Source organism: Diceros bicornis, chromosome 5, assembly GCF_020826845.1.
Source record: "Diceros bicornis minor isolate mBicDic1 chromosome 5, mDicBic1.mat.cur, whole genome shotgun sequence".
Taxonomy (NCBI): Eukaryota; Metazoa; Chordata; class Mammalia; order Perissodactyla; family Rhinocerotidae; genus Diceros; species Diceros bicornis.
In genome coordinates, this window is record NC_080744.1 from 95,656,833 (window position 1) to 95,679,363 (window position 22,531).

Consider the following 22,531-nt stretch of genomic DNA (forward strand, 5'->3'; position numbering starts at 1 on the left):
GTATGATTCCACTTATATAAGGTACCTAGAGTAGTCAAATTCATAGAAAGTGGAACAGTGGCTGACAGGGTTTAAGGGTAGATGGGAATACGGAGTTATTGTTTAATGGGTACAGAGTTTCAGTTTTGCAAGATTTTGAAAGAGTTTTGGAGGTGGATGATGGTGATGGCTGCACAACAATGTGAACGCACTTAATACTATCGAATTGTCCACTTAAAAATAGTTAAGATAGTCAATTTTATGTTATGTGTCTTTTGCCACAATTAAAAAAGGAAAAAAAATTATAATGAGCACATAAATAACTCATCCCAAGGCTGGTTTAAACCCTTTTCTTACCTGAGCTTTAAATTTTCTAAATTAAATCAAGGTTTCCATCTAATTATCAAAATGGTTAATGTGAATTCCGTATTTCCTTTCATTTATTCCTCTCATCCCATGGAGGTGAGTAAAAAGGTCAACAGATTTTAGTGCAGTTCTTTCTACTAACTTGTTCTGTAACTCTGAGCAAGCCACTTGGTCAAAAAGATTAATGCATTTTAGTTTTCTCATCCATCTCCCTAAAATAACAACAACACTGAAGTCATCTTAAATCTTATGTCTCAGGAGGTAACAATCATTTAACTTTTCATTAAAGACTTCAAAATTGTCTGCAGGGAGAGAAGAAGCAATAGCACAAAACGTAAGGGAAGGTTCATCCAGGATGCAGTATTTTCTCTCTCTAACGAGTAAGACCACATAGTCCTATAACAAGTAATAGGACAGTAACTAGGTAGTTCTAAAAACTACACTTCAATGTCCTATGACAAACAAGGGCTGAAACTCAGCCTTTTTGTAATGAAATGTCAATAAAAAAAGTCCCCATTTATTCTCTTTTTCATGTTCCTTCTGGGTTGGTCAGTTTTAGTTACTTCTTGTTCCTTTAGTCTAGCCGCCTCATTGACAGGAAAATCTTGTCATCACTTTCTACACACATCTCACTTTTATTCTTTTTCTCTATACACCTATGCTTCTGTTCCTTAACCTATCTCAAGCTCTTTAAAGGTATGGTCATGTCTCATTCATTTTTTTTTGGTGAGGAAGATTAGCCCTGAGCTAACATCTGTTGCCAATTCTCCTCTTTGCTGAGGAAGATTGGCCCTGAGCTAACATCTGTGCCCATCTTCCCCTATTTTGTATGTGGGACGCCTGCCCAGCATGGCTTGATAAGCGGTGCAGAGGTCCACGCCCCGGATCTGAACCTGCGAACCCCAGGCTGATGAAGTGGAGCACGTGAACTTATTCACTATGCCACCGGGCCAGCCCCCTCATTCATTTTTATAACCCTAAGTCTATCATAGAGAGTAACTCAGAATATACACTCGATAAACACTTAACGGGATTATGATGGCAGAACACTAGTGTTACCCAATTCACATAGCCCCACCTTTACATTGAGATCACTGGAAAATCAAAAAAGGAAAGTTTCAATGATAGAAATTAAAAATGTTACACAACAATCTGTTTAAAACCAGGAAGCATTTCTACTAACCAAAAAAGTACATAAAATCTTAAAGAAGACTGTCAGCAAAGGAGAAAAGGGGAAAATCTCCTATGGGCGGTCAAAAAACAACAAAATTAAGCTACATATTTACTGTTTATACAATTGACATCTTAGAACAGAAAAGTTATGAGTAAAAGGCTGGATAAAGATACATCAGCCAAATGTATACAAAAATAAAAGCAGGTTACAAGACTAATATCAGAAAAAGCACGATAACTTATGAGCTAAAAAAGAATGAAATAGTACGAAGTGGATCACTATACAATCATATGCTGCATAAAAACGTTTCAGTCAATGACAGATTGCATATATGACAGTAGTCCCAGAAGATTAGTAGCATATAGGCTGGGTGTGTAGTAGGCTATACTATCTAGGTTTGTGTAAGTACACACTGATGTTTGGACAACGAAACCACCTAACAACAAATTTCTCAGAACGTATCCTCTATCCTCGCTGTTAAGTGACACATGACTGTATTTTGACAAAAGGTACATTCTACCCTGTAGTTATAAGTCATAAACATTTATGTGCCAAATGAAGCCCTGAAATTTATTAAATAAATAGTAAAAAATATCAGGAGATAACGTAAAAATATAATAGGACTGAATCCCACAGAAGCTTTCTTTTCAGGAATACAAAGAATGTTTTTTAAAAGTTGATCACATATTAAAACAAAACTCAATAAATTAAAAATTAGTTTAAAAGGATATATACTCTGACTACAAGGTAATCATATTAAAAACAATAATAAAACATTATACAAAAACTTTCAACCAATTATTTCTAAAATTCTCTCAAATATCTCTTGGGCCAAATAAGAAAAGAAAATCATAATTAAAATCTATTCTGAAAATGACTAGAAAACACCAACTATCCAAATCTACGTGTTGAAGCCAAATCTGACCTGAGGAAAGCTCCTAGCTTTTAAATTTTTCATTTTCAAAAAAAATTTTCAAAGAAATTAACTAAGAATTTATTTCACGAAGTTTAAAATGGAAGAAAAGAAAAATATACTGGGGAAAGGTAGTGAAGACAAAATCAGAAATTAATGATATAAGGGAAAAAATAGGAAAATTGATTAACCAAAAAAAAAGGAGAAATAAAGACCAACAGCAGAATTTTGGGGAAAAAAATAATAAAGTGACATACCTTTGGCAATCTAATTTTTTGACAAAAGTTAAAAAACATACATAAAATTAGTAATGAAAAGATGTAACTACAGTGACTGAGACTTAAAAAATTATAATAGAGGGGCCAGCCCAGTGGTGTAGTGGTTAGGTTCGCATGCTCCACTTTGGGGGCCTGGGGTTTGCGAGTTCAGGTCCCAGGCGTGGACTTACACACCACTCATCAAGCTATGCTGTGGCGGTGACCCACATATAAAAAATAGAGGAAGACTGGCACAGATGTTAGCTCAGGGACAATCTTCTTCATCAGAAAAACAAAAAATTTGAATTCAGTCATTCAACAAATATTTATTGAGTGTTTCCTGTGCGCCAGGCACTATTATAGGTGCTAAAGATACACCAATGAACGAGGGACAAAAATCCTTGCCCTCAAGGGGGAAAACAAAACAGTAAATAACTATAATAAATAATTACTTAGTATGTATGTAAAAAGAGCTACAAAAGAAAAAAAAACAGAGTGAAGGATAAAGACATGGTTGTAATTTTAAACAGGATGGTTTAAAATTTCTCATTGTGAAAGGGACATTTGAATAAGACTTGGAAAAGGTCTGGGAGATATCTGGGGAAGAGCTTGAGCAAAGTCCCTGAGGCAGCAGTATGACTGGCATGTTCAAGGAACAGCAAGGAGGCCAATATGGCTGGAGTAGAGCAAGGAGGAGAGCAAGTTGGATCTATATTCCATTTTAACAGGATTACCATGCCTGCTCTGTTGAGAACAGACTTTTAAAAGGCAAAAATGGAAATGGAGAGATCAATTAGAAATCTACTAAAATAATCCAGTTAAGAGATAAGTGATTTAGACAAGAATGGTGTCAGTGGAACAGGCTGGATTCTGCACACGCTTTAAAGTTGGAATAACAGGATTTGCCAACAGACTAGATTTGAGGGGTAAGCAAAACTATGAAGTCAAGGATGACACCAAGATTTTTGTCTGAGCAACCAAAATTCAATTTATAAAAGCATCAACAATAGCAAAACAGTAACTTAAAAAAAAAAATGTGTGGAGCCAGCCCTGACGGCCTAGCGGTTAAAGTTGGTTGTGCTCTGCTTTGGCAGCCCGGGTTTGGTTCCCAGGCACGGAACCATACCACTCATCTGTCAGTAGCCATGCTGTGGCAGTGCCTCACATAGAAGAACTAGAAGAATTTACAACTATACATAACTATGTACTGGGGCTTTGAGGGGGAAAAAGGAAGAAAAAGGAGAAAGACTGGCACAAATGTTAGCTTAGGGCCAATTTTCCCCTGAAAAAAAAGAAAAAAGTCTGGATACTTTATGAAGAAAACTATAAAATTTTACTGAGATAGAAAAATAGAGAAAAACATTGCATCTTTCTGGCTGGAATGCCTCAATATTGGAAAAAGTGTCATCTCTCATATTAATTTATAATTTAATCACTTCAAACTAAAATCCCATTGAAATTTGTCTTGAAACTCAAGGAGCTACTAAAGTCAATCTAGAAAAATAAATAAGTGAAAATAGTTAAGGAAAATTATTCTTAAGAAAAAGATTAATTATGCAGGACTTGTTCTTCTCTCTGCCTAGAATGCTTTTCCCACAATATCCACATGGCTCCTCCCTTACTTCCTTCAGGTCTTTGTTCAAATGCCATCTTACTAGAGAGGCTTTCCCTGAACATTCTATATTAACACGGCAAGATCCTCTTTATACTCTCTACCCTGCTAGCACTCCCTATCCCCCTCAACCACTTATTTTTCTCCTTAGAGAAAAATCACTTGAAGGCAGGTTCTTTGTCACGTTCTGTACTATGACCTCTGCTTCTAGAACAGTGCCTGGAGTATAGCAGGCATTCAGTAAACAGCTGTTGAATGAATGGATAAATAAACTTGCATTACTAGAGATAAAACACAATATACCATAATGGTTCAAGTACAGCCTCTGGAGCCAGGTCTCTGGTTTATCATTTACTATAATTGGAAAATTTTTAGGGAAGATACTTAAAATCTCTCTAAAATTCAAGTTTTTCCATCTGTAAAAAAGGGGATTAAATATAGTATATAGGGTTACTGTGATGATTAAATGAATTAATGGCACACAAGCTCTCAAAAATTAATGCTAAGACTTTCTCTTTCTTAACTGTTCTTCCTTAAAGTAAACCTACTTAAATCAGTTCAAAACTTCTATCCTCTAATTCTAGTTCTACTCTTTTAGAAACTATCAAAGAAAGAAAGGAACTAGTATTTGCTTAGCTTCAATTATGTGTTAGGTACTTTTAACTAACTTATCTCTTTTAGGTTTAACTTAGTTCTCTCAACACCCTTGTGGGGTGGGTAATACTATGTCCATCTCAGCGAAGAGGAAACAGAGGCTAAGGGAGATTAGGTAACTTGCCCAAGATGGCACAGTTACTAAGTGGTGGAGCTTCATTTGAACTCATACCTCCTTGGCTCCAAAGCATATGCTCTTTTTGCTACCCCATGTTTCCTATTTCTTCTTTCATATAAGAGTCTTTTAAATATTTGAAGATCACTATCACAGCCCTTTCATCTTTCCTTCTTTGACTAAACATTCAAATCTCTAAGTATCTCCTTATATGTCTTTGTTTCTAGATCCCTCACTGTCAAGAACTCATTCTAGTCTGTTGAGGCCTCTTAAACTGTGGCATCTTAAATTGTTACAAAATTTTATCATAATGTTCTGAAATATGCACAAATATAACAATAGTACTATTGTAATCATACACTATAAAACCAAGATAAATTTATATACTAAATAGAAATAAAATGATGCCACCAATAAAATCCAATTAATAATATTAATTTAATGTCATAAGGTTTTGCTGAAATTATATCTTGTTTACAACATGAATATGCCTCAGGTCCTTTTGCATTTAGCATCCTTACATTGCCCTGGGCTGTGTGATGAGTCAAATTTCACACCACTTTTCTCTAGCAGAATTACTACCAGCCTCCACTTGCACAGCCCATCTTGACATCATTAGGTGATCAATAAGATACAGGAGGTAAAGAAAAAGGAGCATCTAGGATATCTGAGGTCTTTATTTTTGGGGGTGACTAGCTAGATAGTAATCTTTCACTAAAACAGGAATACTTGGGTGGGGAGGGGCGGCTAGACTAGTTATGACAATGAATTTGTGGTACCTGAGGGACAGCTAGATGGAGCTGTCTAGTAGGTATTTGGATATATGGATCAGAAGCTCACAATAGTGACTCTGGGTCTGAAACAGAGGTTTGGAAGATATTACTCTGAAGAATGGTGGCTTGAAGCAAAAGAAGAGCCTGCAAAGGCATGGTCAGAGAAGTGGAAGAAGGAAGAACCTTACAAGAAAAGAAACACATGAGGGAAGCCAAAGGAAGAGAATTTTTAAAAGGCAGTATTAAGTTCCACAGAGGCAAAATAAGGATTGAAATGTGTTCTTTGGATTGGTAGGTCACGGTGACCTCTGGGAGAGGGGTGAGAAAGAGACAGGAAGGTCAGTTATTTAAGAAGCTTGGCTACCAAGGAAAGCAGACACAGCAGTGCCTGAGAGATGGGAGAGATTATTATTTCCAGTCTGAAGAAAAAGAGCTAGTAGAGGGGAAGAGGCTGAAGACTGAGTTAAAGTCTATGAGAACAAACACTTTGTTTAGGTCACTTCTCTACCTCTAGCACCTATCAGAGTACTTGGGACATAGCAAACATTCAAAAAATATTTACTGAACGCTGAATGAAAGAAGGAAAAGAGAGGGGTCAAGCAAGAGGAGGGTCTTAGTAGGAGGATGGGGAAGAGGTGAAGAGGAGTGAAATGAGCATTTTTTGATCCTCTGTTCAACTACAGGCTCTTTATGTTCAAAATCCTTGAAATGATCCTGAGAAGAAGTCATCATTGTCCTCATCTTACAGATGAGTCTGTGGAGGCTAAGAATCAGGTAATCTAACCAAGGTCATTCATCAGTTGAGGGCTACAGGCAATATGCAGACACTGCGTCATCTGCCCACAGGGCTCTTGCTCTTCCACTGCATCTTGAAAATGAACGCACGAAATATGAAGGTAAAATGATTTGCTAACAGTGAGAGGAAAGAAGTTGAGTTGGAAGAGAGTAGTAAAAGTATCTACTAACACCTGCGAGAACTGACAAGGAGCTGACCCAGGGCAAGTAAAAGGACTGATAAGCAGTGTTGAGGACCTAGATGAAATTAATCTTGGAGCAGGTCCCAGTCTGCGTGGCTTTGTGACTATCTCCAGCTGGTCTCTGTAGACGATTTGCTTGAGCAGAGAAGACAGATTATAAGCATGACCCAGGAAAGGGTTGTAGGGTGAATGCACCAAAGTAAAAAGCAGACTACAGTGAGAGCAGTTCAAGTGATCACGTGAGTCTAATTTGGATAAGGAGTCAAACCAGGAGGTGGCTGGTATACCAAGAAAAAAGGGAGAGGTCAAGCACTTACTTAGAGTTTACAATAATACTGAACGAGAAGCAATTTTAGTGGAGCAAAGGGGTAGCCTTCAATCACCGTCATCTCCATTTCACTTCAACAAACTTCTCCAACTGCCCGCTCTTGTTGAACTGTTCTACTTCTATAATTTGCTTTTATGACAATATAAAAACAAAGGACACATTTGTTCTGGGTTACCCGATCCCTTATAGTTACATAAATCTTTTCCCCAGACAAGGGGCTTATTAAAAATGAACAATGGAGACCATCATATTTCATAACTCTATCAAAGGCTTTGTCCTTCCCCTGCCACCTCACATAACACAAGATAGGGCCAGTAAGCAACAACAGGAACAAAAGCCTGAGCTGGAGAACAACCCGATTCTCGACTACCTGGCATTACACAAAGATTAATCTAATATTGTCGCTCTTGTTCCCAGATAATTTCATCTAACATAATGGAGTCATAGAAAAACCCAGAGCCTCAATATTATCAGCCAGGAAACACTATGCGGTCAACGTATATAACCAGGTAGTTAGCAAATGTATGGAGCTTATTATCCTTAAGAAGGCGTATATATGAAACTACAATTAGTTTCAAGAAACTTATAGATACATTTGCAGTTCACAGATAAGAAGGAAGATGAGAGTAGAAATATTTGATCTATATACCCAGCCTTTTGAGATCAAGGGAAATACTGGCCTGGATGGTTAAATGACCTAACATAATCTAACTTTCACTTTTTATATTTATGTGACCTTCAGGTAAGACTACGGCTACAGCAGAATAAAAAGCTCAGGACTGTTAACTCATCTCAAAAATCCAACTACTGTTCTATATAAACATGTACAACTCACATAGATTAATTTCCCTTTGGCCTAATAGACCAGACCAGTGATTTTCAAACTGTAGGTAGTGAAATTGATTTAGTTGGTTGCAAACTGGTTTTACACAAAATGAAATATAAAAATATCAGAATGTATTACATATAGTATGATTTGGTGAAAATTTTTTTCTGGTGTGTGTGTATGAAATTAATATTCATTTCTTACTGTCAGTTATAGTCAAAAAAGTCTGAAAGCCACTAGACTAGACTGCATCAGAATCAACCAGCAGCAATGACTCATCTTCAAGGTCTAAATACTTTTTCAAAATTACTGACTTAATCCTCATGGAGCAGTCCAGTGAAGGCGATAAGAACAGTTATGCCTTGTTTGAAAATGGTCTCATTTTAAAAGTCAAACTCAGTTTTAGAGGGAATTAATTTTCAATCCATTCCACATACACTAACTCTGAAAAAAATGCACTGAGAATTTATAATGTTGCTCTGAATACGCATTTCTTCCAAAATTAAAGATGCCATTAGTACGAAAGTTCTACTTTGGTGACAAAGAAAGAGGAAAACAAAATCTAAAGCCGTGAGTTTACTTTCTGACATTCCTCTCTACATAAAAATTTTGAATCTTCTGTGAAACTCCTATTATTTGCTAACCACTACTGAATCTAACTGAACCTATCACTTATTACAACTCTCAACTTAAACACATTTTGCAATAGAAACTAAAAAGTTACTACTATGTTAGCAAGCATTTTCCAGTCCCCATGGAGGCAACTTTGTTACCACTAACTCTCCTCCAGTTTGAAAACTGGATACCTCCACTTCTGGGTAGCCTTAGTGACTCTACAATCAGACTTAGAAAATCCACTCAGCTTGAGTCTCAGTGATCAAGTGCGAAGAGTAGTTTATTCACGGACCCTTTTTTATGCTAACATAGTCCAGTTTAGTCTGCCCCCAAATCCTGAAGCTATGGGGAACCTCTAGAAATGGCCCATCACACTCAGGAACCTGAAGGAGGGCTAACAATGGGAAATCCCCATAACTCCCAGAGCCTAGAGCCAATTCACTATTATAAAGCCACATGGAAACTGCTGAAAGACACACCTGCCAAACCACAAAAGCATTTACAGTCATCCCTTGGAATTTGTGGGGGATTAGTTCCAGGACTCCCCACGGACACCAAAATCTGCGGATGCTCAAGTCCCTTAGTTGGCCAGTATCCGCGGATTCGACCAACAGAGGAGGAACCCGTGGATACCGAGGGCCGACTGTATTGAGACTTTACTAGGTTCCTAGCATTCTATAATAAGAAGTCTGGTGTTCTTGGGAGGTAATTATTAGGTACTTAATTAGCAAACACTTCTTTCATGTACATTTTAACATTTCATCTCTAGGAAAAAAGAAGGAAAAGAGAGTAAGAATTACCATCCTTCCTATTTTACAAAGAGGTTGTAATAAAAAAGAGGCTCAAACCTAACAAACCAAGACAGCGGCAGAATGTGGTGCTTGTCTCTTAACTCCTGGTGGAGTTGTCTTTCCCTACATCGTAGGAAATCTTTCTTGGAAATCTGGAGGTTATCATTCTGAAGCCTTGAGCTCACCAATCATTATTACTCATTCTCTTTACCTCTATGTGGCTCTCTGTGACTATATAAATGGTTCTTCACCTAACTGCAGCAAATTCTTATTTAAGTAAGAAGAAGATATAATAGAAAAATTCAGTTACTACCTGTATTTCAATCAGCTGAAAGGAGATTAAGTATATGAACGGCCGCGAAATAACATAGGAAAATGTGGTTACAGGGATTAAGAATGCAGAAAACTGGCAAAACGCTACAGGGGAAAGGAGGAGTTCTGATTTAGCTTCTAGGCTCTACTGAACCAGCAACGCTGATAACCACCCTACCTGACAGTTAAAGTACATGTGTTCTCTCACTCACAAAGATCTGGAACCTGTACCTAAGTCAATACCATTCTATTCATCCAGAATGGTTTTAATGGGTCTCTGCTTTGTCTATTTGCATAACTGTCTTATCTCTTTTTATATTGCCTTGTGTCACATGGGTTTCAAAGAGATAAAGACTAGAGAAAGATAATATAATAAATGTTACATTATAATAAAAGTTACATTCTCTGATTTAGCATTGCCAGCTTCATAGCAACTTGTACTACACACACACACACACACAAATATATATGGTCTTCTTACCTAACTGCCAAATGTTTCTTCAGTCCTTTCACCTAATCTGATATCACATTTCTTATGTTCTTGTGCCATTTGTAATAGTCTGAGATTAAGACACTTATTACGCGTGTGACCTTAGCTGAATTTCTTAAGCTAAATCTTGGTTCTCTTACGGGGTTATCTACCTCATGGTAGTGTAATCATATATATTCATCCTTACTTGTAATCACGACACGTATATATGATTTGATATATATCATACATGATATATTCAGCCTAACTTGTAACCAAAGAAATTCAATTAAATATTTGTGTTTATTAAAAATGACAAAGATTTTTTAAAAATTTGAATCATCTACTTTTAATGACAATGTGAGAAAACAGATATTCTCTTATTCTGCTAGTGGGTAAGAAAGTCAAACTTCTCTGGAGGGCAATGTAACAATATAATTTCAAAGCTTTAAAACATGCAAATGCCCCCTGACTCAGAAATATAATGTTCAGAGACTTCTAAAGAAATAACTAATGATTTAGGTAAAAGAATGTTTCTCAGAGCATTATTTTATAGTAAAAAACTGGAAATAATCTAAATGTCCTATAATAGGAAGTGGATATTATTTATAATAAATAGGTTCATACCATAAATTACCAAATAGCTATTACAAATAATGTTATAGAAATGTATTCAACACCATTGAAAGTCATCTAAGATACAGTGTTTATCTTCATAAACACTTTATAAAGTGTTTCTAAAAAAGATGCAAAATTATATGTATTACAAAAATTATATACCTACAAATACAGGTGCATACTCATGATGTTTATAACTAGATATGATAGGGATATTAATCTTTCTACAATGGACATTACTTGTGTAATAAGTATTCTACACAGGTGAAATTAATATTGATAACATGAATGTCAATCCATTCTCCCTTTTAAATAGTTGAAGATAGTTCAAGCAGTTTACAGTATGAGCAAATTGTTTTAGGTGCAAGGACCACTACTGACCTTTAAAGGTCCTCTACATGAAGGACTAGTTTTATTATTTTTTTTAATTTCTAATTTGTTAGAGACTGACATTTTTATAAAATATATTAAAGATGAATTATTAGAAAAATAAAATTAAAAGACATACAAAATACAAACCTCATTTTTTTATGGTTAGATTCCAAGACATACAGTTACTCTATCATATTGCTAAAAAAAATTTCTAAACTCTTACTCTCAATTTCTGTACCTATCTTGTCACTGATATGTAAGAGTCTGCAGACCATGCCTTCAGTGGCACTGCTCAAAATGATTAGGAAGTCTTTTTGCAGTGGACTAATAACTGTACCAAGTGGACTAGATTCTGATCTAACATCTGGAGATTGTTCCATGATACAAGATAACTTTCTCCAATAAATAGAAATATTTGGGCTCTTCCTCTATTATGTTTGCTATACTTACTAGTCTATAATGTTTTTCTAATGCTAACAGATATTTTCAATAAAGTCATATATAATTTTAAACCATTACTCATTTTCCAAAAGAATCAAACATATAGTGGAAACTTGACTTCAGAGAATTAACAATATTTTCCAAATCATGGGGAAATAGTAGTCATTAGGGCATTCCAAACGGGATGTGCCAGAAATACAGATTCATCTGGTTGAAATGGGCACAATGGGAAATGTACATTTTGATATTGAGAGTTTCAGTTGCCTATTTGCTCCCAGGGTTGAACGGACGAAAATGAGACAACTTGCTAGTTCCTTGACAACGTGAAGATAGCCCCTGCGGAAAAGGCTGAGTGAACCTGTGCCACTTGAGGAATGTACAAATGATGGAATTCTTTGGATTCAGGCCAAAGTAATGAAGATTATAAACATACTTTATGCTGAGATTAAAAAGAACCTAAATCCCAAGTGATTCGCTAAAAATTTGTAGTCTGGTCTTGAGAAATAAAGTCTCAAAGTCTAGTAGTTTATTGTCAAAGGTGACAAAAATTTGAAGTGCTATGGATCAGAAACTGAGGATTCCCAACCAGTATTTATATTAATTTAACATAAATACATTAATTATTTAACTATAATCACATTTTTAAATTGCTGCAAATGTAATCTGTTGGTAGAAAAATGATAAACTACACCTCACACAGTGCCTTAGATACAGTAGGTGCTCAATAAAAGTTCAGTAAGAGTTCAGCTCTTCAAGCTGTTGTAGAATGGTAAGCCAAATGCTTTATTCTTGTGTTATCAAGTGAAAGGTTGATGCTAGATCAAAAATATGATGAGCAAGGGCCAGCCTGGCGGCATAGTGGTTAAGGTCACGCACACCCTACTTCGGTGGCCCGGGGTTCGTGGGTTTGGATCCCGAGCACAGACCTACAATACTCATCAGACCATGGTGTGGCAGCGACCCACATACAAAAAAAAATAGAGGAAGATGGGCACAGATGTTAGCTGAAGGACAATCTTCCTCAAGCAAAAAGAGGACTGGCAATGGATGTTAGCTCAGGGCCAATCTTCCTCAACAAAAACATATGATGAGCAATGATTTAGTATGAAAGGAACAGAAAGACTCTAATGCAGTTAAACAAAACAGAGGCAGAAACCAGAACTAAAAAGAAGCCTCAAGAGAAAGATCTAAAGTGGTAAATGAAGTTTCTAAAACAGTCAAAATGGAATAGAAGATGCAACTTGGTAAGACTAAAGCCTTAGAGCAAAAAAATTTCTCGTTGAAAGCTAAGAAGGGTAAAATTCAATCCATGAAGAAGCTTGGAGTATTGGATTCTTCTTTTTCCCCACCTCATAAAAAGTGCATGTTTTTTAAATTGAGGTATAACTTACAGTACAGTGCACAAATCTTAAATGTGCAGCTTGATAAATCTTTATATAATGTATACCCTCATGTAAGCACCACCTAGATCCATTGATCAGTTTTGCCTGTTTTTGACCGTCATGGAATCATACAGAATGTACTCTCTTGTGTTTGGCTTTTTTCATTCAACCTTATATTTTTGAGATTCATCCATATTTTTGTGGGCATCAGTAGTTTGTTCCTTTTTATTGCTGAGTAGTACTCCACTGCATGAATATACTACAAATTTGTGCATCCATTCTCCCGTTGATGGACACCTGGATTGTTTTCAGTCTTCCGCTATTATGGATAAAACTGCTATGTATGAGAATTCTTGTGCAAGTCTTTTGGTGGACATAAACACTCATATCTCTTGGGTATATGCCTAGAACAGACTGCTAAGTCACAAGGTAGGCATGTGTTTAACTAGAGTAGATCAGGCTAGTATGCTAAAGTGATCATATCAATTTACTCTCCTACTAGCAATGTGGAGAGTTCTCATATAAAGTTTTTAAATTTAAAAAAGCTCTTCAGTTGAAACAAGAGTTTTGGTTTTTTGTATTGTTTTGTCATCTTTTAGAGCAGAGGTAACATAAGCAGAGTGCTCACACCTCAGAGGATACACACGATGATTTAGGGAGTGGTGAGCGTGAGAAGAAAATAGTACAGCTTCTATTTTAGTTTCTTAATCTTTTACCTAAAAAGTAAATTTCACTAATATTCAATACAAAAATTGATACTAGTGTCCTTATTCAGATGGTTATATTTATTCACTTTGGGCATATTGTGATTTACTGCCATTTGTGTGTGCAAGGTTGAGCAGAATTATGGAATATCCACTTCCAAGTGAATTCTCGCCAAACAAACAAGTGGCTAAAAGGAGTCCTGCAAAGATCATACTAATAATATAAGCACAAGAAAACAAGGAAATGGCTGAGCCGATAGTTCTAGTCTAGAAAATCTATTTAGAAGATAGAAACTGTAACCATCTAGTCAGATCTCACAAGAAGCAGGCAAAAAATATTCCAAAAATTAATACTTTTAAAAATATGGACTTAATCTATTACTATTAGTGATATTTTGCCAATAGGAACTTTAAAACATAAAATATTGTTTATATCAAGTCATCCTTTTTAGTTCCTTTTTGTATTTATTTTATAATGTATGTAATAGTACGAAGCACATATATGTAATTTTAAAGTAAATTTACACATATTTGGGATACATGCTCAAATTTTTTTACCAACAGGGTTCAGAGACTCTTGTTTTAGCCTAAGTACTTTCTAGTATTAAGCTAGTTAATCCTTAGGCATAAATGAATGTCTGATTTTTAACGTTATATATAATATACCCCATTAGAAATAGCTAGCTGCTATTTAATGTTAAAATAACACATATGAACAGGGAGGAGGACAGGAATAAACTGGGAAAAGGCATGAGGGAACTTTCATGGGTACTGGTACCATTCTATATCTTGGTAGGGGTTTGTTATTATACCAGTGTACACATTTGTCAAACTCACTGAATGATACATTTAACATGTGTTTCAGTCTACGTAAATTTTACCTCAAAAGTGGCAAAAAAGAGGATCTATAAAAAATATTGACCTCTAGTTAATGATATGCATGCTGAAGTGTCTAGGAGTAAATTATAGTGATGTCTGTAACTTACTTTGAAACGCATTAAAATAAGATAGACTGCTGTATGGCCAGAGGGATGGATATATGAACAAATATGTCATAGAGCAAGTATAGTAAAATATTAATTGTAGAATCTAGGTGGTAGATATATGGGTAGATATTACTGCACAATTCTTTTGCCTTTTCTATATGTTTGGAAGTTTTGATGATAAAACATTGGAAAAAATAAATCTCTAAGAATTGAAAATTTAAAAAGTGCAGTGATACGGGGGAGAAATTAGAAATTTTTGAAAGGAAAAAAGGTACGAATATTCAAGTACCACTGCTTCGTGCTTTCACATACACTACTCTATGAGGTGAGAAGTATCCCTATTTTATATACTAGTAAACTGAAACTTAGAAAGATTACAGAACACGCCTAAGGTCACAGAGTGTGAAGCCCAGCAGGAAGCTGAATCCAACCTCACCAAATTTACTAGACATCTGAATCCTCCTGGCCCACACTCCTCCCAAGGGGCTGCCTAGGACCAAACTTCTTCCCTACAGCAGGGAAGTTGCTTCTCTATTCCAGCATGGACCAGCTCTGACTGTGAGAAAGCTCCTCCCCACAGCCTGAATTGACATGTTTCCCCCACCCTTTCACTCCTAGGTTGGATTCCTTTGGGCCATATAGAATCCCAACGTTACTGGCCTTCAGATCAAGTGATAGTATTTGAAATTTGATTATGTAGGATTTTTTTTCAGGATATTTTATAACATCATTATCTACAAAGCTATAGCTAGCTGTAAAATGGGGATATGTCTCATAGAACTAGGATGAAAATAAAATGAGAAAATATATGAAGTATACAGCACTATAACTAACAAAGAGTAGGGACTCAAATACCTTTTCCTAACCTTTACCTTTCTTTGGAAATTGCAACATGCCACTCACTATAAAATAATCCTTTTTTTTTTTTTTTTTAAAGAGACTTAGGTCCTTTCCTTGAGGAGGTCATGTTAAATGTGAACAGACATAGATTTTTCTTTCCTGTATTTATTCTATCTTATCTAACAACCTAATTGATTTTACTGTCCTCATTTTATTTTCCATTTTGCCTTGGTTTGGAATTATAACTGCTAGAAATTTTATGTACAATTAGATATACAACCAGGACCACTTCTGCAGCACTTTTTTGTTTCAAAATTACGACAGGTGGCCAACCTATGCAAGCAACATGTTCAGGAAATTTTAAGTCTATTTTCTTTTAGACTCTGGGAAGACATTTTTCAAAGGTAAGATTAAAAAAAGCCATTGTGTCACAAGGAAATGACCAACTGGTAATGATAACCTTTAATTCACTTTTGACTATCTATAAATATATGCGCTCCATAGCTATTTATTTCTTACTTGACAAATATATTCAAAGATTCCCTAAATGACGCCTAAAGTCACAAATCTTGCCCCTTTAAGCAATATGGCACTATAGAATAAAAATAACCAGTTATTCTACCATGAAAACTTTGCCTTAATTAAGGACAACCCATAGTTCAGAAGTGGAGAAAAGTTATTTGCACAGCCTAATGGAACCTATTTAGGTTATTCAAGACTGTTTTTTCCACTTGAAATCTGAAGTTGTTCGTGTTGGAAGGAATCCTAACGATGATCGTTTTATAGTTGCAGAAACGGATATTCAGACAGTTGAAATGATGAGCCCAGACCAGATACAGGTCCCCCAATTCCTGCCCAGTGTTCCTTCCATTTTACAAAAAGTGATTAGGTCCATCCACTACTTCAATTTCACTAAATTTCAGTCTGGCCGACCATGATGTCACTTCTTCTTGTGCATGGCTGTATTTTTTTTTTTTTTTTTTTGGTCTTCCTATCTTCACTTGACCATAGTACAACATTTTAGAGCTCACGTTCCTATTTACGCCAATATTTCCCATGTCAATCTCTATTCCTCAAGGGTACCAATGTAGTCTTCAAGATGTCTTGACCCTCCTTTTCACTATATTTTTTATTTCAAGCAATTAACTGCCAACTATTATAAAATTAAAAGTAAAAAGGATTTATTTTACAACACAAAGCACACATGGTAGTGTTGTATCTCTTTCTCACTCAAAGGGCCTAATAAAAAATGTTAATGCTATGTATTGCACACAGATGCTTTCTAGAGAAAGAGCCCAGGGACAACTTGCTACCCAGGAAGAGGCAGCTATGGTGGACTGGTGTGGGAGGCCAAGGATAAGGTTTGGGATCCGACCTAAAACAAATATGGAGGTGAAAAGGCACGAGGAGCTTACTGGTCCCACTAGCCAGTGCCTGGCTGCAAGCTCCAGGCTATTCGGTGTCGGTGTAAAGGAACGATGGGCACCAGAGATGCAGGTACCCCTGGACAATGATAGGGCAGGCGGGGGACCCGGAATCGCGCTCAGGAACACTCAACAAGTCTGGATGGCGAAGGAGGCACCGAGAGATGGATGAATGATCGCCAAGAGGCTCCTGCTGGCTTCCGAATGACCACTACCCCCTTCCAGGATTCACCGCCGCCGACCCTGCCGGCTCGTGGACGGCCATTTGCACTGCGCTCCTCTACGTGCCCCGACGTCCGCCCCGGCTGCCGGGTGTAGATCAGCGAACCTGCCCCGAGCCGCCGCCGCCGCCCCAGGCCCGCTTCCCGGCGGCGCGGGTCGCGGTCCCCACCGGCTTTCCAGGAGGAGGGCAGCGGCGGGCCTGCCGGGGCCCGGGCCGCCTTCGGAAGTCGGCGGAAGGATGGCCGCCTTCACGGCGCGGCCCGGAACCCTCGCCTCCGCCCGGCGCGTCCTCTCCGCGCAGCCCCGGCCGCGGCCGGCTGCGAGCGCCGGCTCCGGGCTCGGGCCCAGGCGACGGGGAAGGGGGCGGGCGCGCCATCATGAAGGGAAAATGGTGGGCGGGCGGGCCCGCGCGGCCGCGTACTCACCCGGGCCGGCCAGTGCGGGTAGCCCTTCATCTTGGCGAAGACCAGGTCGCCCGCCTTGTACTCGCGGGGCCGCGGGCGCGCCATCCCGGCCGCTCCCCTTCCCGGTCGTCCTCGGTCGCCGCGCAGATGCCGGGAGGCCCCCCCCCGCGGGCCGACGGACTGCGCCGCGCTCCCCGCGGGCCTCGAGCCGGGCGGGCGGCCGCTCCGACGAGGGGCAGCGGCGAGGCGGCGGCTGAGGCGAGGGTGGGCGGGGGGCGCCGCAGGCCCGGCAAATCACGGCCCGGCAGCGGGGGAGGGGAGCCCCGGCCGCTCGGCTCTCGCCCGCGCCCAGGTCCCCGCCGCCGCCGCGCGCTGCTCACAGGCGCCGCGTCGCCTGCCTCATGCCGCCGCCGCCGCCGGCCTCCCTCCCGGGCTCCGGGCGCGGCGCGAGCGCCGGGCCTCGCGCCTCCTCCGAATTCCTCCTCGGGCAGCGACCGCAAACACGATCTTATTATTGTTCTCGCGCGCGCTCAGCATCCCCCCGCCCCGCTTCCCGCTCCCTCCCCTCCCGCGCCGGCCGGTTAATTCCTAGGTACACGGCCAGCTTTCGCGGAGAAACCGAGCGCGCCAGCCCGGCTGCTCGGCGGGCGGGCGGGCGGGCAGTGGGTGCGTCTTCCCTCTCCGGGGGACGCCAGCCGCCCGCTCTCTTTTGTTCTTGGCCCCGAGCTGCTAGCCGCAGCCTGGCCGATCACCACCTGGCCGCCCCCCTCCCCGTCCGTCCGCGTCACACTGGGGGTGCTCCCATCGGCGCCCCTAGGGCCCACGCCCACCTCCCGCTGACTCGCCCCCGGCCCGGCTGCCCCCCGCGGGCCTCTTCTGCGGGTGCTCTCCGGTGAGTGGGGCACAAAGGCGCTGCAGGCGTGGGGGTCGGCTGCGGCCCCCAGGGGAGGGGACCCGCTGCCCTGAGCATTGGGCTGCTGGAAAGAGCACCAATCCGGAGTCAGCGACCTTGCTGGTTCTCGCCCCAGGTCTGCCCTTGACGATACAGTGCGATCCACCCAGGGCAAGCTATGTAAACCGGAGTCGCGGGAGGTTGTCTCATTTGCCTAACGGCCCAGCTAGGATTCGAACATGGATCTACATGACTCCAACTCTGTAAGCGGTTGTCCTTTATGCCTGAGTCTTATAGGCCTGTAGTTTTGTCAAAGAGACTTATTCCAACAGGTCACTTGTTTCCAATCCTGGCAACATTTTGGACAACGTTTTTTTGAATCTGCCCAATGAATGAATGAATGCTGCTTCTTGCATCATCCTGAAGCCCATCTTGAAGAGCTCAGCTGGCGCATCTCCTGAGTGTAGCTGACTTTCTGTGGCTTTCATCTTGTCACAAGGACAGTTCTTGTTGGGGTCTGTCCCCTCTTCTAGACTTTCCTGCCCTGTCTCCCTTTTATAGAAGCTACAGTTTCTTCAAGCATCTGCCTCCTTCACTTGCCCTGTAGAATTGTGTGTGTGTGTGTGTGTGTGTACCCCTGCTGTTGTTCCTTGGTGCTGGGCTTCCAATAATGGGGCTTTAAAGTCTAGACTTCCTGTGGACTGTTTACTTTGTTAATAGTGCTTGACATTAGCTACTGATGCATTTCCTTACTACTTGCATCTCTTGATTTTTTTTTTTAGATTATCTACCCTTCTCACCAGTCCTACAGGTTCATCTTTTCCTCTTTTCTCACTGTAGAAGACTAGTCTAGGTTCTTTTGCCTCAGTTGTAATAGCCGGTGTTTTAGTCCCTTTGGGTTGCTATAACGACATACCATCTACTGGGTGACTTATAAACAACAGAAATTTATTTCTTACAGTTCTGGAGGCTGAGAAGTCCAAGAACAAGGCTGAGGCAATTCTGTTGTCTAGTGAGGGCCCGCTTCCTGGTTCATAGATGACAGTCTTTTCTCTGTGTCCTTAGACAAGGTGGGAGGGGGAGGAGGGTGAGGAAACTCTCTGGGGTCTCTTTTATAAGGGCACTAATTCTATTTATGAAGGCTCCATCCTCATGACCTAATCACCTCCCAACGGCCCCACTTCCAAATACATTGGGCATTAGGATTTAACATATGAATTTTGGGAGGACACAAACATTCAGTCCATAGCAGTCTGCTAACGTGTCTCCCACTTCTAGGACCTGTCATGTGTACCTGTCATCATGTCATCATGCCATCATGCCCTGCTTGTGAAACCTGTGAATGGTTCCTATATCCTCTTATGTCAAACACAAATCCCGCTGACTAGCTGTCAAAGTCCTACTGTTGGCTGCTTGCCCCCTGTGGTCCAGCTTCCTTGTGGGCATAGGGTAGAAATAGGAGAGAGGGGAGAAATGTGAGGGGAAAGATTGTCAGTTGGAAGCCATGGGAGGCCTTTAAGCAGGGGAGAGACATGATCATGATTTGGGTTTAGACAGATTACTCTGGTGGCCAGTGTGGAGCTGGATTTGAGGATAAGAGTCTAGAGGCAGGAGCTCAGCTGAGGGGCTCTCACCAGGAGAGAGAAGACAAGGGCTGAGACAAGGCTTGCTGACTCATTGGGTGGCAACTGGGTAGGAAGAAGGAGGAATCAAAACCATTCCCTGGTTTCTGGCCTAAGCAACAGGATGATTAGTTTTGACAGTCACCAAGGTGAGGAAATCCATGAAAAATGGGCAATTTGGGGATGAGATCATGAGTGGTTTTGTGTGTTGAGATTTCCATGGGGCATCCAGAAAGAGATGTTTAGTGGAAGCTGATATACAGCTTAGAGAAATAGTCAAGGCTGAACATAGAGATTTGACTGACATCAATATACAAGTGGTGGCTGAGACCATGAGGGAGGTTCCCAGGAGACTGTGTTGAATGAGAAAAGGAGTGGCCAAGGATGGAGCCAGGTAACACCAACATTTAAGGGTCAGGCAAAAAAAGAAGAGAAGTGTAGTGCTATAAGAACCAAAGAATTAAAGAGTTTCCGGAAGAAGGGATCTGTCCAGACAGATGCCACAGGGAGGTCAAGTAAGATAAGGAAGGAGATGGGTCCATTGAGTCTAGTGATTGAGAAGCATTGGTGACATTGTTGGGAACTGTTTACCTGAAATGGTGGTTGGAAGAAACCACCTCAACCAACAGTAGAGAAGGAGTAGCATGAAAGCATGAAGGAAGAGTTGTTCTGTTGTGACTGTTTGGCTAGTTTTTAAAGATTGGGGAAATTTGCGATTGTAATGAGGAGAAGAAGCCAGTAGTGTGGTCGAAGATGGAGGCCAAAGAGGGGATAATTGATGGGGTTTGGTTATTGTGAGAATGTGGAGATTTCTCCCACTCTTCTCTTCGGTTTCAGGTTTTCGATTGAGCCTGGTCGACTGATGAGCACACGTCATTTGCCTGCCTCTCATGCTCCTCCAAGTCAGACTTAATAACACACACACAGAATCCCCTTATAGGCTCCCTCTGACTGGTCATCAGGAATTTCCTAATGTGCCTGGCTAAAAGCCCGTCTGTCTCTGCAGCCAGGTTGGATGCAGACCACATTGTCAACACAGTGTTGCCCAGGATGAAGCATTACCCTGTGGCTTTCACTGCAGACAGAGCTTTCAGATTGGTTCCTCTACGTTTACGCAAAGGAGTATTCCTGTGGCTATTCCAGAACAATGCTCTATTCAAATATTTAACAGATAATAATTAACCCTTTAGAGCTACCACTAAGAGCATTAAAAGAGCCTGATGTATTTTATTTTAGTCAATGTGGCCCCAAGAGCTGGTGTGTTTGCTATGTCAAAATAGAACATTAATTTTACTTCTGAAACTTGGAAAGAACTCCACTCACAAATGGTGATAATATCAACTTCCTTTGATCACTTTTGATTTCAGCATCCTCAAATCCCCATGGGCTACTACTTCTCCCTGTGCTTGGCTCTTTGATCTATTTTTTGCCATTCTTCTCACTCACACACATCCTCACATTTTGTTGACCCTGTTCTGCTTTTACCTTCCCCTTTCATATCTTTACTCAGCTTCTTAATAAAACTTTAACAGTTCCTTCAAATCTTGTCCCCGAAATTCACCCATTCCATGATGGGTGCCTACATCTATTTGCCTAAAATCTATTCCTCCACCCAAAATTATGTATGAGATGATACATATAAAGCACTTAGTACAGTGCCTGGCACATAGTAAGTACTCATTAAATGTTAGTTGATATTGTTATCTTTGTTGTTGTTGTTGTTAACATGGTGTGATGAAAAGAATTGTGGAAAGGGAATCAGGAAAATTTAGTGTTAATCACACACACACACACACACACAAACACACACAATCAGTATGTCAGAAGGGAGCTCCCTGGGCTTTGCATCCGAGTTCATTTCTACTACGTTTGCCTCTAGAGGTATCTCTCAAATGTCTCTGACCCAGTCCCAGGGGAACTGGTCTCACATTTTTTGAAAGAGAAAGGGCTGTAAGATAGTAATACTCTCTTGAGAGTCAAATAAAAGAACTGTAATATACTACTTGTAGTGTGAAAGAAAACTCCCACCTCCATGTGAGCACTGGGGCAGTTCTAGGTTGGGAGAAGGCACTATACAGTCAATGTGGGCCATGATGGGACAGGGTAGGGATCAAAGGTTGGGGTCAACCAGGGTGGGTAACAGCAGCAGCTGTACTCAGGCCACCAAGTAGAGAAGCAGCGAGCACCCCAATAATGACCTCAGACACATGTTAATGTCTCTGAAGACACTACATGAGCCACTTGGGATGTTATTTGGGAAGGAAAAGGGGTTGATTGTTTCAGGTCCTGGGAATTCTCCTACCTGAGAGTCAGAGTCCAAAGGCTGTTTCCATTGAGATTGTTCTCATTCTCACTCCTTCACTGTCCTGTCCTAGGCTGAGGAGCAAACCAGAGAATTTTTATGAGTTACTAGCTATTTGTGAGGACGTGATTCAAGATGTAGAAGATATTACAAGCTTGAAG

The 22,531-nt window shown here is 40.2% G+C and overlaps 1 protein-coding gene across 1 annotated transcript in view; it reads right to left on the reverse strand.

Annotated features, from left to right (window-relative positions):
- The window catches only part of HDGFL3 (HDGF like 3), a 77,349-nt gene extending 59,628 nt beyond the window's left edge, over nt 1-17,721 (reverse strand). The window contains exon 1 of the mRNA XM_058542558.1: nt 17,576-17,721. Within this exon, the coding sequence (XP_058398541.1) occupies nt 17,576-17,659 (84 nt within the window). The 5' untranslated portion in view covers nt 17,660-17,721. The remainder of the gene's footprint in view (nt 1-17,575) is intronic.
- Between the last annotated feature and the right edge of the window lie 4,810 nt (nt 17,722-22,531).